General features: G+C 41.9%; 1 protein-coding gene across 3 annotated transcripts in view; it reads right to left on the bottom strand.

Moving 5' to 3' along the window:
• The window catches only part of PTPRJ (protein tyrosine phosphatase receptor type J), a 75,688-nt gene that overhangs the window by 26,254 nt on the left and 31,335 nt on the right, over window positions 1-18,099 (bottom strand). For all 3 annotated transcript variants that reach the window (XM_055813703.1, XM_055813705.1, XM_055813704.1), the window contains exon 2: window positions 586-604. In XM_055813703.1, coding sequence (XP_055669678.1) covers window positions 586-604 — 19 coding nt within the window. The remainder of the gene's footprint in view (window positions 1-585; window positions 605-18,099) is intronic.

Below are 18,099 nucleotides of genomic sequence, written 5' to 3'. Positions count from 1 at the left end.
ATGTGTTCCCCCAAGTAAGGAAGAGACATGGTATACCTACGAAAACAACTTCAGGTTGATGCAGCACAGCCCAGAGTATGCAGAGAGTTGATTCTGAAATTTAAAAGCTAACTCACTCAAGTCTGACATTTGATATTAAGGTAGAACTCATCTGCAAGTACTTTTGGAAATTTCTGCCACATGAAAATCTGCCATCTTAGCAAGTACAGCAGTTGCTATCCTCACTTCAGAAAATCGTCAAGGCATCAACTTCGGGTGTCTTTTTTTGTTTTGGGGTTTGTTTGTTTTGTAATGCCTTTAAGTATATTTTCCATCTTTCTAAGCACATTAAATCCGTACTAGATTTTACCAGAACTCTTTGCAAACTGAAAAGCAAAGGGATCAAAGTACACACTCGTATCTTTAAAAATCCTTAAATGCATTCCACGAAATGTCACACAGTTTTGAATACTATTTCTAAAAATTCTTTTCAGGAAGTTTTTTTAAATACTTAGCTGATACAGCTGTATCTTTCTTAAAATAAATTAAAAGAAATAAGAGGTATATGAAAAAAAATTAAAAATTGAGAAACAGAATGATACTTACAGGCAATTGTACATCTGACCTGGAAAACAAAAATAGCCATAGAGATTAGAAATTCAAAACTACCAGAAGTTCAAATAAAATAAGGACTGGTTTAATTAACACATGACAGGGGAGGTGGGGAGAAATCAGTTTAAGATCAAGACTTTTCAACCTGCAAAAGAGATACCTAAAAATCTACTGACATAAAAATAAAAACAAAATTATACCAAACTACTAGATAAGAAACCCAAACATGACGGTAAAATGTCAGTTTCAATGTTGGGTTTGTTTTTGTTTTTTTTAACTGGTTTATTTTGTTACAAAACCAGCTTGCATAACATGTTCTGATTATTTTGCACATACACCTTTAAAAACAAACCCCATAAGATCTTAGTCAAAGGATAATTTAGTACCTTTGACACCACCCCACAAAAAATGGCAGATGCCAATTAGGTCTTTTTTATTCATAAGATTTTTCCTTTCATCCTATTGCTATATAAACTTTCTTCTCACAAAAGAATATTTTGCGTTTTCTGAAACAAACCCATTGTAGTCAAAGTTCAAAACACTTAGTATGTGTTCTGAAATCTAGTTTATATGTATGTGCATCCATAAAGTACCCACAGTAGCCATTTAACTGCAGCCCAAAATGACTTTGCTAGTAATACTGACAAGCACAGCAGAATTTTGCTTTGAAAATGTTTTTTAGTATTTCAGCTTCATGCTTTTACTTCTGAATAAGCCATTTCCCTTCCTGTTAGTGTGTAAATTGGCCTATAAATTGCCATCTTCATCTCCCTCGGGTGGCAGCACAAAATGCTCCCAAATGAGTGTAGTAAAAGCCCCAGACTGAGGTCTGCAGGTTCCCGAGAGGAAAAAAGTGATTTCCGAGGACTCCTGTAGCCAGCTGATACCACCAACTGCAGCAGCCACTTCGGTAGTGTAACAGAGGTACCGCTCCAGCAATTGTATCAAGGCTTAAATACAGCTGTTCACCATGCAAAGCTACACGTGACCAGGCAAAAACGAGCACACAGAGAGAGACCGGCGTCCAAAGGACACACAGATCCCCTGTGTCGTGCTGGAGATCCGCAGGTTGCAGTGCCTTGTGCCAGGGAGGCTCGCGGGCATGGGAGGTTTCTGCCCACGCTCCGCTGTGTCTGGTTTTGGCATCGCAGTGGGTGCAGGTGGAGGCAGCCCCCAGCCCCAGCAGCTCCAACATCACCTGCAGAAGGGCTGGTCTTCTAGCTGGACCTTATACTGTATCGCTCCTAGGAAATCCAGTTTAGCTTTATGTCAAATGGCGTGCTACCCACACAAAGCACCACTCCTTCTAACTGCAGAGGTTGACACACTTATCTAAAGCACTTGAAACTGTCTCGTTTCCTTTTTCCACCCTGTTTTCTTAGGCAGTTTCTTAGCTGTTTCTGCAATCCCATGAGCTAACTCAAAATAAGCAGCTGTATCACCTCTATATATCACACTAATGCAATGCAAAGCTTCAATCCCAAATTACTTGCCTCGCAGCTCTCATGTTGCTGAGGCCACAAGTAGCTCCATCAGCAGTAGCTCCCTGCATCACAGTCATGGGCCCAAGCAGATGCACCCTCAAAAAGTAGTCAGGAGATACCGTTAAATCTTGTTCTCTGTATGAGTATGAGACTACAAAAAGCACTCTCCACAAAGATGAGGCAGGACAGCCGTCCAGAAGCAACATCAGAAGCAATGTCTCCAGCTTTACAGTAAGGAGAAACGCAGCAGAAGCAAGCTTCACGTGGAGACAACACACACTCGCCCCCCTCCAGCCTCTTGGTGCCACAGGAAGAAGTTTGGGCACACTTTCTAGGGAAAAGAGCATTTACAAGCATCAAAGAACTAACGCCTGGTCTTCTCTAGCACAGTCCTACTGACAACTCAGCACACCAAGGACATTACCTGGGACACAGATGTCCTATGTACAAGTGTGAGGCTCCTCCTCAACCTTTCTGAATATTTGAGAGCTCAGCCAAACTGCAAGGTTATTAGAAAGCAAGGAAACATTCATCAGCACTCAGGTCAAGAGCCTTTCTGTATTCTTGCACAAGGTGGCCAAGGAAGAAGAGACTAAAAGGAAAAGCCACTCACTCTTAAGGCAGGAAAACACCACTGTGCAGCACTCAGAGAAGTACTAAGCAATGTGGAAACAGCCACTGAATGATGAGCAAGAGGTGAGATTCACTGAAAAGCAGGGCAATCTAAAAGCAAAGCCAGAAAGATACTATGTTTACTAAGAAAGGGAAATCACAAAATGAAGAGAACAACAACAAGAAACACCACAGGACTGAGTAAGTTACAGTGATTTCCGCAGCCCTCTACAGACAAAACAGCAAAAGCCTGACATCACTCACAACCAGGCCTTCAGTTACTTTCTCATCTGCCTGAAGATGATTAAGTTTCTCATCTCCCTCTCCCCATATTTTGGGTTCAGGGACACAGCATCCTTCCTGAGCAACAAAAACAGACATCACATGACTGAGAAACAGGTATGCCACTATCAAGTCCCCTGCACCCCTGCTTCTCACCTCCCCATTTCTTCCCTGCTAGCTCACAACAAGAAGCATGTTGATTCCTGTTTTACCCCCTGCCACAGCCATCTGATTCAACGGCAAATTATGATCAAGCTGCTAGAAACTTGGTTGTAATGTCATGCCTGGGTTTTATTAATGATGGCCAAACAGCAAAAGGAAAGTTATGCTACAGCTCCTGTCACATGGCACACAAACAGCTTCCCATCACTTTACTTGCTTTTGTGTATCACATACTTTGGCAATACCCCCTCACAATACCCCTCTGACTTTCCAGAACCCTATTGTGCAAACCAAATTCAAAAAAAGCACATCCCGTTGGCAGCAGGCAGGCCTCCTTCTGAAACCCAAAACTGCGCAAAACAAATGATCCCATTCCCAAGCATCAGCCTGCTTGACTCAGTCATTCCGTGCCATATTTTTCAACATAAGCCATATAAACTGAACTGTTCTGTAGCCTTATGTTTTTACTGAATGAGATGCTATTTATACAAAACATTTGTTTATTATTTCAGAGGATATTTGTGCTGAACACCTGATTCTCCTTGTGTTTGCATCTAATATATCAGGAGCCCTGCCATCTCTACTTTTTCATTCTATGTCACAAATCCATATGATTCATGTATAGAGTTGGGTATTTTTTTCAACAAAAAAACTGGAACTTGGGGTAAGTGTGGAACATCCCTCCCCAAGAAAATAAAAGCCAGCACAATGCTGAACACTGAACATTTCAACTGAACAGGAGATGTGTGTACACATACTCATTCCTGTCATGGGCTATGGCAAATGAATTTTTTCCACGTGTCACACAGCCATGATCAAAGGCTGCACATCCCAGAGGAGCTGAATAATCCATCTGCGCTCACGCAAGGTCTGTCCTGCGCTCCTTATGTGTGCAGTTTTTTATTGACCAGGAGTTGGTGGTATGTAATAAGATGCAGGATTCACCTCCATCCTCCTCAGCTATCCAGTGGGTCACCTAACTGAGGAATTATTATTCGTAGTCTCACAGATAATCTTATTGAGGAAGAAATAAGATGTGTTGCAGGAAAACATCTTCAAAAATATTAAGTGACTGAGAAGCCCAAGTTCCACAAATATCTGGTAAGACTTAGACTAATACTATGATATTCTCAGGAGCGGGATTTAAAACATACCTGCTCTACACATGCATTGGGGGAGGCATAGAAGCTGGTCAGCAGTGGAGAAGACAGCAGTGCCTCCCCTCCTGTTGGCCACAAGACTTCAGATCAGCTTGGCTCTGCTGCTGAACTGCACCCTCAAATGAAGTTAGGTTTCGGGGGGAAAGCCCTTGTCACCAGCAGCCCATCTGCCTGGGGTGCTCCAGTTTCCAAGACAAACAATGTGGTTTGGGTCATGTAAACACAAGGTTAAGCAGCTGGCTGAACAGTCACAGTGAGCAAACCAAAAAATGCTAAGTAAAAAAAAAACCCTTAGCCACAAATTCTTTTTGAGAACGCTGCCTGAGGCCCTGCTTACTAGTATTTTTTGTGCTCACCAGTGTGTGCCTTATGACTCAGATGCAAAAATCCAGGAAACTAATCACAACCCTTCTCACAGCTAACAGTGTTTCACATGTGTACCTTCAGATCTTCTCTCCTCCACCTACCCATCCTCTTGGGTTTGGAGGAGCTCCACAAAAATACTGCCAAGCTATCACAGTGGTCTCCAAATTCTTTCTCAACACCCTTTCACGAAAACAAGAGCATAGTTTACTGCTCCAGTAACCCTGGTCTCACCTCCTTTTTTCTTCCTGCTGTGCACACCTACCATTAGCCATCCCACATCCATAACTATGGGCTTTCGAGCAAGCCACCACAGTGCAATCACCACCACGGTTTTAAGACTCCAGGCTTCACTTCGGTGATGTTATCAGTCATCACGCTCAGCCAACAAACGTTAACTAGTGAAGATGCAGTAACTCAGCCACTCACAGACTGCTCTGCCACCTCTCGTATTTCATACTTTTTCAGAAAGCATTCCCACAGAAAGGTTTTATACAAGGTCAGTGAAGTGAAAATTAAACCCTGGCATGCCATTGGGAAGCCCCACGATAATGGAAGTGGGATTGCTCAGATACTGCACATGCAGACTGATACAGCTTTCCAGTACTTGCTGATTTTCTAGGATTTGTAAGGCACTGACTGCTATTCCAGCTGGGACATCTTCCCACTTCATTGGGAGTGTAAAGTTTAAACCAGTAGGGAGCGACACCTTCCTGCAGGAGACAACAGTCTCAGAGACGGGATGAAGTTCGGAAAGACGTAATGTTTCTGTCTCTTGCAACCAGTCTCAAGGCTGTTTCACCCCATTCATTTCAATATTATATCCAAACTAATGAAGTTTGTAGGCTTACCACACCAGGCAAGAAAAATGAGATCACCTGAACTGGGGCATAAAACTATGTGCCTAAACATGTATGAACCTAGTTCAAGTTAACATGCCTTACTTTGGCAATTTCTGGGGTTTAGAGTGAAAAAAAACCCCAAACAATACTTGAAAATGAGCTAAAATAAACTTGTGTAATATTTTGCCCTATTTCTAATTTCTTCCTAAAACATCTTAAGTCTTCAACTGCAAAGCATTTCTCTGCATTTGAGCAGACAACTTCTAAGCACAAATTGTTACACTGTTATACTATTGTAAAATGCATAGAAATTCATATGCAATTCATATGTCAAGCCAAGAAAAGCAAGTGTTTTCCCCTGTACTTAATGTACAGAAAGAAAAAAAGACAATGTAGATTAAGTCTGTGTGCTGTAGATTCACTCCAAGCTACCCTAACAATTCAGTTACCAATTTCAGCGGCATTTGTGAATACTTGGTCCTCCTGTATCAGGTCCTTACTAAGGAGGAAATAGTCAACAGGTGGCTAAGTCAGAAGCTAACATTTAATTTTGTTAGATAGTTTCAATTAAAATTGATTACTTTCTGGATTTGGTGCTAGGGTTTGGGCGTTTGTGGGCTTTTCCCTTTTCCAGTGTATATTTACTGTGCTAAATTCATTTTAACTGTAACCCACAACAGTTTCTTTGATTCAGATTAACACTAGATGATCTCAATAATACGACACATTCACTTCCAATGAAAAACTGAAAACACACTGTGGCAAGTGTCATCTCCACATATCTTCCCTCTGGTATCTTAAGCAGGCACTCACAGCCCATCCAGAAAACACCATTTCACAGAAAGCTTGGTTTAAGTGAGTTTCTCCTGGGGGAGGAAAAAAAAAAGCTCTAATACTAGCAGCAGCAGTGCACCAAGTTTTTGCAACATTTTTGAAGGCCTCTCTTCTTTTAAACCTAAATGAGCAGCTCTGCTGAGACTGCATGAGACCAGATGGACATCCAGAAGAAAGAAACATTAGTTCATGTTCGTTATTAATTGGATAGGGCTGGACCCTCACAGGACACCGTGTTGTATTAGGAAGCTGTGCAAAGTTCTAAAGCAGTCGACAGCCATACAAACTATGCACAGGCTATTTTGAGCTGTTATGCAGTTACGTGAAAGAGGAGAGACTATTTCCACTTTGCATGTATTAATCTTTTACCCCTGACATTTCTAAATTTTGCCTTCCCTGAAGCAAGCTTTTCTCCAAAGACAGACCAAATATCATTTTTTCCACTGGCTTTTACAAAAACAGATGAGGAGATTCTGGTTTGTGCAGAAACTGCAGTGAACTAAAAATGTTGTGAAAGACAAAGCCTTGTAGGAAAGCCAAGATGAGACACCGAATGAAGATTTGTGGTGAAACATACTGGAGAAAGTTCTTTGTTCCTGTCCTGATTTCTCTCCAAATTTTACCTCTATCTGCTTCTCAGATAACCAGCCTAGGTGTGAGGAGTCTTCTGGGCAACGGCAACGTATCCAAAATAAACAGAAAAATATAGAATGGATCTCATCTGAACTGTACCTGTTAGATCTGTTTCCCCTTCCTCAGTCCTACCTTCAAGAAAAGGTTTCTCGCGTAAGTTATCCTGCAGTTTGGTACAAGGAAGCAGTTCACCTACCTGTGCACATATAAAACAAACAAGCAACAGAAATACCTAAAAACGAGCAGCACAGATTTTGGTAGGAACAGGCTGACGATAGGCCCAGACACCAAACACAGCTGCATTGCAACTGACAGCACTCTCACCACCGACCCAGAAGCACCATTAAGACTTCTTCCCAATGGCTTCCAGGTCAACCATCAGCTTAAAACTTTCCGTGCAACCCAGTGACTGCTGTCTGTTTCCCCCAAACCTGCAGGTTCTGATGAACTACAGGCAGAAGGTGTTGCAAACCACCTCACAGCTCAGTAGCATCCCCCCCAACATCCTGCAGTCTTTCAACTGAGAAAACAACAACAAAATTTCATTCCAGAGAAAGGCTGAGAAGTTTCAACAAGTTTAAACTATTCGCATAACCCAGTAAGCCCTACATGTAATGTCTCTTCAGAAACGATCTTGCTGAAGGAGTTTACAAAGGTAACTGTTTATTTGACAACGGCAGTGAGTAATATAAATTATACATATATATAAAATATATATAAAAATAAAAAAAATAAAAAATAAAACAACTACCTACTGAAACACAAACTGTTACCCTACTTGAGCTGCACATCATACCAGTGTCGGTGGAACTGCAGCTGGGTGTGCAATGAGCAATGCCTGAATCAAAAAACCTCCTCTTTTAATAGGAATTTTCAGTTAACAGTGCCAGTCATTTTCTTTCAAAACTAGGAAAGCGTCAACCTCTATTTTATGTGAACAAGGCGCATTCCTGCATGTAGCCTAACAGCACAATTTTTTCACTCTGAGTCATTACTCAGGCACACCCTGGAAGGAGGAGGATACAATGAAAAAAAGAAGGGAAAAATTAAAAAAGAAGAAAGAAAAAAAAAAAAAAAAAAAAAAAAAGACTCCTGTGGCAATGACACAATGCTAACTGTCCCCAGGTCAGCAGGGCTGGCCACTCGGGAAACACACAGCAGAGCCAGCAGCCACGTGGCCCTGCAGCACAGCCATGGAAATGAGGGGTGCTCCCTGGCAGGGCCCGATTTCAGATCTGCTTTGCTGACAGCAATTGAGACGCTCAAGTTTCTCTCTTACGACAAGTGGATTTCACTCTCCAGAGCCAGCCACTTTAGAGTCTGCACAGTCGCTGCTCGAGGAAGTGTTAAAAGACACTTTACAAGGAAACAACATTGAGCTGGATTTGGTTTGAGAGTTTTCCAAGTAAAACTAGCTGTAAAGGGATTTTAAAACTCACAAAAAACTCAAATGTATCATCAAGAAAGATGATTTATATTGAAAATAAAGATCAAATTTTTGATCTTTCAAGCCTTGTCTGGCGTGTGAAATCAGCTCGCTCACACAGAACTCAAAACTCTCTTGCTAGACAGAAACCCCTTTTTTTGTGGCAGCCTTGATGCTGGCACATGAAGGGCTTGTTGTTTCCTGCCTTACTTCTATACTTTTCTTCAGACAGTTTATCTTTTTGCCCTTACCAGGATCCTGAAAGGCTCCTAATTTAAAAAAGCAACGAGGCATGCAGCTGGCAGAAACCAGCCTGTGACCACTGCCCCACATCCAGACCTTTCAGGCTAACTTTCATCTCCTCCTTCATGCTCTGTTACCGTTTATCACCATTTATTTATGCTCCTTCAGCACGTTCAGTTCTAGCACCATGTAAAATGCTCCACTAGAATCCAAGTACGTACCTGCACGGCATGCCCCGCAGCCGGCAAATCTGTGCCAAGCGGGGAAGGCGATCCTTCCTCCCAGCCTGGCTTGGTAATGCAGTCTTGAGACCACTAGAGGCCCCGATAAAACCATCAAACTTCAGCCCGAGTGACTAACCGCAGAGAAACATGCCTAAATTCCCATAAAAGTGACATATTCTGGAAAGTGCAAGGCTACGGATGACCATGCCAGAGCGTGAAGTGTGGATGTAGATAAAACCGCCAGCTCAGATGCAGATGGTGGGAGCTAATTACACCATGCTGAGCTGGCTAAGGCAGGCTCAGTGCATCCTCAAGCATCACAAACCTGTCAGGAGGGAAGTAATTTTATACAATAAATTACTGGCTGGACCTCAGAATTTCTTCACAGTGCTTATTTACTACATCTCACATCTTCAGCTGCACTGTTTTGTACTAAATCAACATTTTTTGATGGGCCCTAAAACTAAAGTAGCATCTGATCAACTTCTTAAAAACAAGTGCAGATTGCCCCATAGCAAAAAATGTGACACTAACCCTTTCCAGTTCTAAAGTAAGTCAGAGATCTGGCTGATCTACAAGGATCAGATTATCACAAACAATTCGATTAAACAAACGATGTCTTCCCATATGCTGTTTTCACATGCAGCAACATGGGGCTAGGGGGACACCCCGGAGGTTTGCCTTCAACTGTCAGCCCGTGTAATCCTTTAATGAATTTCAACTGTAGCAGAAGACAAATGGACTGCAAGCGTTCAAACATGTAGTAGTAGTCCTGGGAGGGAACAAAAGATCTCATTGTATGGCTCCAGCAAGTTCATCTAGGGCTCTGGTAGAGTCTCTCTTTTCCTCCTCTTTGAACAGAAGCTGAATAGAAACAGAAATGAGAACTGGCTCTGCCATCACCCCATCACCAGACTTGCCTCTATGAATACACTGAGGCTGCATGAGAAGTTATTCACTGACAACAACGTGGGCTCTCTCTCACTTAGCAGTCAATAGTCATGTCTATCAAAGGTCAACTTCATGGCCATCTGGGAAGACCAGCTATGGTGGAAAAGGGCTGGATGATGCAGGGTCAGAACTGGAGATCAAACCTGACACTGCAGCCTGACCAGCTGCAAACTTTTTGTTCTAGAAAAATAATACCCATGGCTTCTTTCTCTGTCCGAGATACATAAAGGAGTCCCTGCTGATCTGTATGTTTGGCTTAGCTCTGATACAGATCAAATAGCTAGTAGCTCATTTCAAACTCTTATAGTTAAGGGGAAGATATGTTTATGTAATCTATGATGAGTCTTGAAACAGTCCTTGCAAATAAATCGCATATTGTATCATCACTGTGCAGTGTTTGCTTACACTTGGGCATCACTTAGAAACAGAGGAAGCTTTAAAACTAAGATTCAATTTTTATAATATTCTGGTCAATGTTTGCTTAGAGTAATAACACCACTGATAGGGTTTCCCATAGCCTCTGCTATTTCCTTACAGTTAGGGATTTTCTGCTACCTGTATCTCCAGAACACAAAAGCATGCCTCTTTCCATTGCATAGCTTTAAGAGACAAATACAAAGTTTTCATAACAGATTACAGAAAATAAACTTTTTAAAAAATGCAATTAAGTGAAATTTACCAAATTCCATCCAAACTAGCTGTCTTATCACTAAATGAATATCCACTACCAGCAAGTTTAATGATGAAGCACAATTTTTTCAATCATAAATTCACTTTCCACTTGATAATGGTTCAGGCAAATTTTAAAAACGCAAGATTAAAAAAAGATAATTTCTGTAAAAGTTATGTTTCTGAAGGCACATATATAAATATATATTATACAGGCAGCCTTCCATTTAACAGATTGCCTTGGGAAAATATTTTAAAAGCACTTTGAAGATTTATTAGAAATAGTGGTCTGCTATTTTGTGTGTGAATAATTTTGTCACACAGGCCCTCCACAGCATTTGACAGTGTTACCCCTAATGCAAAACCAGAAAGGGGCAGCAACAAGTCCAATACCATCCTCCAAGCATTCTGGCAGTGTCTCACGTTGGCAAAGTCTGTCATAGCAGCCATTGCCTCAGCTGTGGCAAAAAAACCAAACAAACCAAAAACAAAAACAAAACACTGAGATATTAAAAAGAACTGATACTATCAGGCACCAACACTGCAGGAAGAGACTGGGGGTAGGGGAGGGCTTCATCAGTATCTCTCTTTTTCCTACCTATGTTATTAACCCATTTAGTCAAATTATTTTTTTTTTTTTAAGTATACCTGGGACAGTTAGAAATTCAGGTCGAGGGATATCCCCCAGATATACTCAATGTATTTTATACAAGCCTCTCAATACTTACGTACAAAATGGAAGGATGAAAGTAGAAGCTACTAGAATCAATCGCAACTCCTCATCCTCGGGCCTCATTTTTGTTACACCTTCAACAACACCTAAACAGCTCCTTCAATTAACGATTCTTTGACTCGAACTGAAAGTCACAAGAGTAGACTTGGTTTTATTTCACCCAGATTATATGTTCAACATCTTTGAAACTTTAGATGTTATTCTCTTTTGCTCCCATGTCCTCAAACAAACCACAAACATGGAAACTGAAAAATATCACTTCTTCTCTAGAAGTTTTCTAACCTTGAGTTAAACCTAGACAGTTTCCCTGCACCACCACAAAACACCTTGGAAGCCTAGCAGGACAAGAACTTCATGATTTATATACATACAGGTTTATATGGATTTCACATGTTAAAGATGAAACAATGCCTACAATAAATAGTAGCAAAGCATTTCCAACCAAGAGAGTAATAAACGGTAGTAAAACATTTCCATTTTTGAGACATTTCTTTCTGGTCTGACATTCAGTGTTTCGTTTTTTATACTTTTTAGTATTGCATTAAAATATACCTAGGCCAGAAATGGGATTATGAGTGATCTGTTAAAAATACACTTCTGAACTTTCTTATCTGCATGTTTAAGGCCTGACAAGTTACCAAAACTTTGAACAGAAACCCCACATAAGTATGTATGTTTGGAGCAAGAGCTATGGAGAAGGGTAGATCCCTTCTCACTGTAGTGCATTTCACCGTGCACACGTGGGACAAAGCTTCATCTTCCCACTCAAATACTAAAGCCACATTAAACTAGCATTTTGACAAAGATGAAACTAAGTCCTCCATGCCTGCATTATATTTTATGTGCATGTCACAGAACACTAGGCCATTTACTGTATTTGCTCATGTAATAGCCAGACTTCCTCCACATTAGAGGGATAACGTACATCTTTGTAACTAACTATAAACTGCTGCTTGCCAACAGTAAAGCCTGTAAAGCAGCAATATAAAACAAGAGTCACGCAAACCTTAAGCGCTTTGTACCACACTGCTGGGTGGGATCTTCTTAAGCCTTTAAAGTTTAGCACATTAAAAAAATACGTGAGAAGTCAGGGTGCTGAGTCAGAAGTCAAAGTCTTGTATCAGATGACATAAATAATCAACGTTTGCTACCCACTGGGTGACTGTTCAACTGCATTAAATGTGCAGGTACAGGAGAGAGATAAGAGTGAAGAGGAAGTCAATTGCATTCCAGCTGCTAAAACCTCATAATCTTATACCTTTTAATTGATGTGGTTGTGCAGACTTCCACACCGCCTTCCCTGAACTGCTCCCTTAGTGGCCTCATGCTCTTCCGCCACCTTCCAGTGAGGGTTAAACCAAGAGTGATTCACAAGCTGGATTCCTTTGCACCTCTCCTGTTTCTAACAGAGATAGTCAAAATGTCACAGAGTTATGTAATGCTGACAGAAATGTGACTACCTGAAAAACAGGTTTGAATAAAGAATGTAAAACTTCTGTAAGTATGATTACACACCAGAACAAAGGATTGCAAGCTTCATAGGCTATGGCAGCCTCTCATCACCTCTAGCAGATACTACTTCATCACTGCTTATAGCAACTACCTTACAGCAGTTCAACTGAGGATAACAAACTAACAAGAAAAAGCACTTTGGACCAACCTGCCTTATCGGCAAGAGGTGCTAGCAGTTTGATCCACACCCAGCAGGGTTTTATCCTTCGCCTGCATGGCAGGACCCCCACCCTGTGCTTCAGCACCAGTGAGGAGGCATCCTTCAGACACCAACTGGGAACAGTTTTATCAAGATGAAAGACTCAGCTCAGACGACACATACAAATGAGGCCAAAGGCATACCAAGCCAAGTAGAACTAAGGACCACTGTTCACTGCACCCAGACTGCCCAGTGCTAAAAGACTTTTCAAATGAATGAGGAACACATTAGCTTGAATACACTAGGACAGACAAGGCCCTAGTTTAGAAAGATGCCTCATCTATCACCTGACTCAAGCTATGAAAATGGAAATGTACCTGCAAGGCTTTTTTTTATTTCAAGCGAGTATCATGTATTGGGACACACAAATCTCCAGATACTGAAAAGCATGAAGGCAGATGTCCAGACAAACCCTACGGGTTGAACATCTTTATAAAGACATTTTCTCATTTTCTTTTCTAGTGATATACCCTGTCCACACAACTCATAACCATTTAAAATCCTCCCTTATAACACTTTCTCCCCTGCACCATACAGAGGTGTTTATGTCTATGTTTCTTCTAACAGCAACTGCATGTTGTGAAGGCTGTGTTGAGAACCCACTTTAAATCCAGACTTTAAGATTTAGAGCCTAGCCCGTGCTCTGTCTCTCAAAGACACTGACCAAAGCACATTCCTTACAAGTAAGCCAAGCAAACAGAGACGTGTTTGGATAACTAAGGGGTTTCCTTCTTGTTTTAAAATGGAGAAGAGACCAGCAAGTGTGTGTCCCTGCACTGTTACCCAGGACACAGGCTGCCAAAAAGATGAGCTCTGATCATATACGGTGTGGCTGCGCATAACAGGGAAGACTTAGCATCACCCATCTCTCTGTAACATAGTTTTAAAAAAAACCCAAACCCAAACAAACACAAAAACAAAAACACCTAAAAAAAAAAAATCAGCCATCAACTAGAATGTCTTATCAGGGGATAGCTCTAGCACTGCAGGTACTTCAAACCACCATGTTTCATTACAGACTGCAAGAACATGAAGTTACCTACTTTCATTCATTCACACACTACTACTCTGGAGACAGGAATACAACACCACAGAGACAACCCAAGCACAGAAGAAACCAAACACAAAAGAATTACCTTTTTCCTCACAGAAGTAAATGGCACAATCAGTCATTAAGACCAGGAACGATCCTGCACTAAAAGTTGCAAGTACTACAATAAAAGGTAGTAATTAAATAGGAAAGTCTCCGGTAGCGTCTTCCATGGTTTTTGATCCAATATCTACCACTGAATACTTCCTAGCCAATTTCTCAAAACCTGAAGTCAGAGGATATGACTTAATGGAATTTAACCTTCATATTTAAATGAAAGAAAATGAATTGCACTTGTGGTGGTGTTAACTCTCACTCAAAGCACTTATACTGCAGGTTTACCGAAACTTTCTCATTTGAATAATGTCCTTTGTACCCTACATTTAAACTACCCACACCGGAGACGGCAGTCAAACAACTGAAGAAGGGGATAGTATGTTATTCTTTCTACTCTTTTTTCCCTATTTAACTAGAATTTAATCCCAAAAGAGATTGCCTGTTTTCCTTACACCCCTCTTATCCCATTTCAACATATGCTGAAGCTCCCCACACCACTGAGTACTAGGACAGTAGTGTTTTAAGCTCTTACACTGTTCTTTCACATAACTCTCCCACATCATATGAACACTTCATGTACCTATCCAGTCTTAGCACCTATTATATGCAGACTGTGCAGTTTCTTCCATTAATTTCATTAACATAAATTTTATTGCAATTCCATCAACAGAATACATCAGAGTCTACTTATAGCAACTGTCAGAAAAGCTGGGTGTAAATGGTGGCTCAGTCATCCCAGATACACGGTGCCTGCAAAGCTGCACAACCCAAACCAGACAAAAACATCATCTTTTAACCAAGCTGATCTGCAGAAACAACCTTTCCAATAAAGCACCAGAGCTTCCTCCTTTATTTCAAACACTGAACAGACATCCAAGAGCCAGAACAGCTTTGAATAAGGATGAGTTTAACGTGACTAATCATTTCCTCTATTATTATAGGGAGCTTATGTTGCCTCTTAGATATCTTGTTTGTGTTACCACATGAGCTAGTTCCTTCTGCTGCAACACCACAGCTTTTGGTGCAAAGCTCTCTTTTTAAAACAAACAGAACAAAAAAAAACCCCACTTGTCTGAGGGGGTCAGGTTTGCTTATCGGCTAAACCGGATCCACACACTGCTCATGACAAGCCTGAAGACTATGTAACAATAAAGAAACAGGCCTATCAGATTTTAATATTACTATTTCTGGAACTCCCCTTCCCCCACCCCACCCCCTTGCTGAATCATTTATTCATTAAAAAACACAGTTTCAGGGAAAACCAAACTATTCATGAATTTGGGCTGAACTTACAGAAGGGTTCACTCAAGGACAACCCCCTCTGACTTGTATTGAAGCCAACGCAGGAGACTGGAATGAACTATTCCGATCATGACAAAAACGTTCAGATGCTGGGCATGGGGAATAAAAGCCAAGGCCACAGGAGCCACATTCAGTCATAATACGGCACAAGTAGCTCCCAGCAGCCGAGTGGTTACAGCACTCGGCTGGCACGAGTAGATGCAGGTTGAAGTCTCCTCGCTGCGGGGCCAAGAGGCTAATCCTTCTTTAGGCAGGGTGAGGCTTCAGAGTGGCACGCCGAGCTGCCTGCCAGGACCCTTCGAGCTGCCTGCCAGGACCCCTCGAGCTGCCTGCCAGGACCCCTCGCTGCGGGCAATGGGGGATGCAGAGCGCACGGCTCCTGCCCCAGGAGCCATCATCCTGGCTCTGACCTGTCCTCCACCGTGTGCCCTGCTGCCCTGAATACTGCCAGGCTCGAAACACATTCCTGCTGCAAGGGAGACCTGTGGTCAAGCCCCAGAGAAGAAAATGGGCTTCAACAAAAGGCACAGAGGGACGCGCTGCTGGGGCAGAGCATGGGCTGCCCTCCCCTCCCACTGCATTCCCCCCAACTCCTTCCCCTGTGGCTCTTGGTTTCAAAAACACAAGCCACACAGGCAAGAAGCCCAAGCTAAACCACTCAAACATGAGGTCACACCAAACAGTCAAATTAATTTGAAACTAGCCAGACTCGGGTTTTCTGTGTTTCTGTAGGACTTCCCCCTGTCCCCATCTCCCCCCTGCAATACTTAGTTGAATTGTCACAATTTTTTCTCCTTGAATTTTTTTTTTTTTTGCGGTGGGGTGTGTTGTTTTCCCATATCTATGCCACCAAATGCAAAAATAAAGATAGATGTAGATTTTTGTTTTTCTTTTTATGTCATACCAAAAAAATATCTGGCCACTGCAGAACTGCATGCACTTAGGAGAGGTTGAGTCTGGGACACATTCACATGTTACTAGCACCTACAGGCCAACAGTGCTGGGAGCAGAAAATACTGTAAAAATAATAAATAGATGTTAAAAAGAAGTACTAGGGAAAGGCATCTGTTTGCACGCTGGGGTGGAGTAGCAGCACAGTACAAACGACAGGCATAAATTGTTCTTTTTCCTTTCTTTTTAGCTTTCTGCGTAATCCCAACAAATGGCAGTAATTTGGGGAACAGCATTAAGTTCCTCTATCAGAGGCCACTCAGTACATTCCCCTCATTCAAAAGCAGCTGGAGCACAATGGTAAGAATGTTATTCATTATTTCCTATTACTCAGGGTGGGACTAAATGCTACTCAACAAGCCTGTATATCAGATAGAGACAGCTATAATAAGTTCACTGAAATAAATATCCTGGGAGGGAGAGGTCTGAACCATTTAATACCAATTTTGTTTATAGTCAAAAACAGTAAGAAGTTAGACCCAAAAGTCATCTAATTAATCAACGTTATGGGCAGGACAACACTATGAAATAACAGGAGTGAGATCATAATGCAATGCTCTGATTAACACTAGTAAAGGCGAGTCAGTGTACGCACAGCAAAGCAAGATTCTCCAGCCCATGGTATTTTGGGAATCTGTGTTCTAATACATGCTCAAACTGCAGCATTCCCAGCTCTCACAACTAGATGTAAACAGCCCCTTTTATTACGTTATCTTTATGGGAAAGAAAATACTGTGGCAGGTGTAGTTTCTTACCTTGAAAGTAGTCATTCATACACAAAACTACTCTTTCAGTATCCACACAGCTTTCATGAGGCATTATATCCAATTATGTACCACCAGGGATGCTGTTAGTGATTACTCAAGAGACTGGATGTTTTCAGCTCTATGGCTTCGGACACAAACTTCCAATTAGCTGAAAACACTGCCCCATTTACCCATGCTTGCCCATCTCTCGCATCTTCATGATTGATCTCCAAATTTAGACCTCTGATGACAATGAAAACTAAACAGATAAATACAAAAAAAGGGGGCAGCCACTAAGGTTGAGCAGAGTTTTGCATTTCTCCCGTATCTGACAGCTTCTGTGAACTGCTTTTCCTAACTGCTGCTCTGACACCTGGCCAAGCTGGCAGGACTCCCAGCCCCATCTCCCAGTCCTGAGCAGGTGCATCAGCAGCCGCTTTGCACCAGAGACCAGGCAGAAGCAAAGGACAGCCTCACCCTGTGGCACAGCTTTATCAATCACCGGTCAGCAGCAAGGCTTCTAAAAACAAGATCAAGACAACGAGAGATCTTAGTGATATGACGGAAGCCAAAACGGCCTGGGTTTTTTGGTGTGTTGCGTGTGCCTGTGCACGTGTGTTGTGTACGTACGTACCACACAAATGAACCCAAGGTGTCTCTGGCAATGCCTTCCAGCACGCAACGCGCAGCCAGCGGCACACGCCACGCTGGGGTGCGGAGCTGCAGGCATTCATGGCTCTCACTGGAAGGACACTCAGTGCTTGTCAGGATCAGAGTTCTCAACTTCCACTCTAGCAACTGCCACTGCAGAAAGAGGTGGGGAGTTACATATATATATGTTTATTGTTTAAGAAAAGTTTGTATGGTTTAATAAAAATAATCAGTATTTGAGACATCTTTTCTGCTACTGATTCCGGATTAATGCTCTGCCCAAGCAGCAAACCTCTGATTTTTGCAGGCATTGGGATCTCTCGTTCTTCCGTACACACATACACAAAAAAAGCTGTTTTAAAATAATAGGGAAAGAAAAAAT

This window comes from Falco peregrinus, chromosome 9 (assembly GCF_023634155.1).
Source record: "Falco peregrinus isolate bFalPer1 chromosome 9, bFalPer1.pri, whole genome shotgun sequence".
NCBI classification, from domain to species: domain Eukaryota; kingdom Metazoa; phylum Chordata; class Aves; order Falconiformes; family Falconidae; genus Falco; species Falco peregrinus.
The sequence above is the reverse complement of the archived record's forward strand: the minus strand, read 5'-3'. Positions and strand labels throughout refer to the sequence as shown.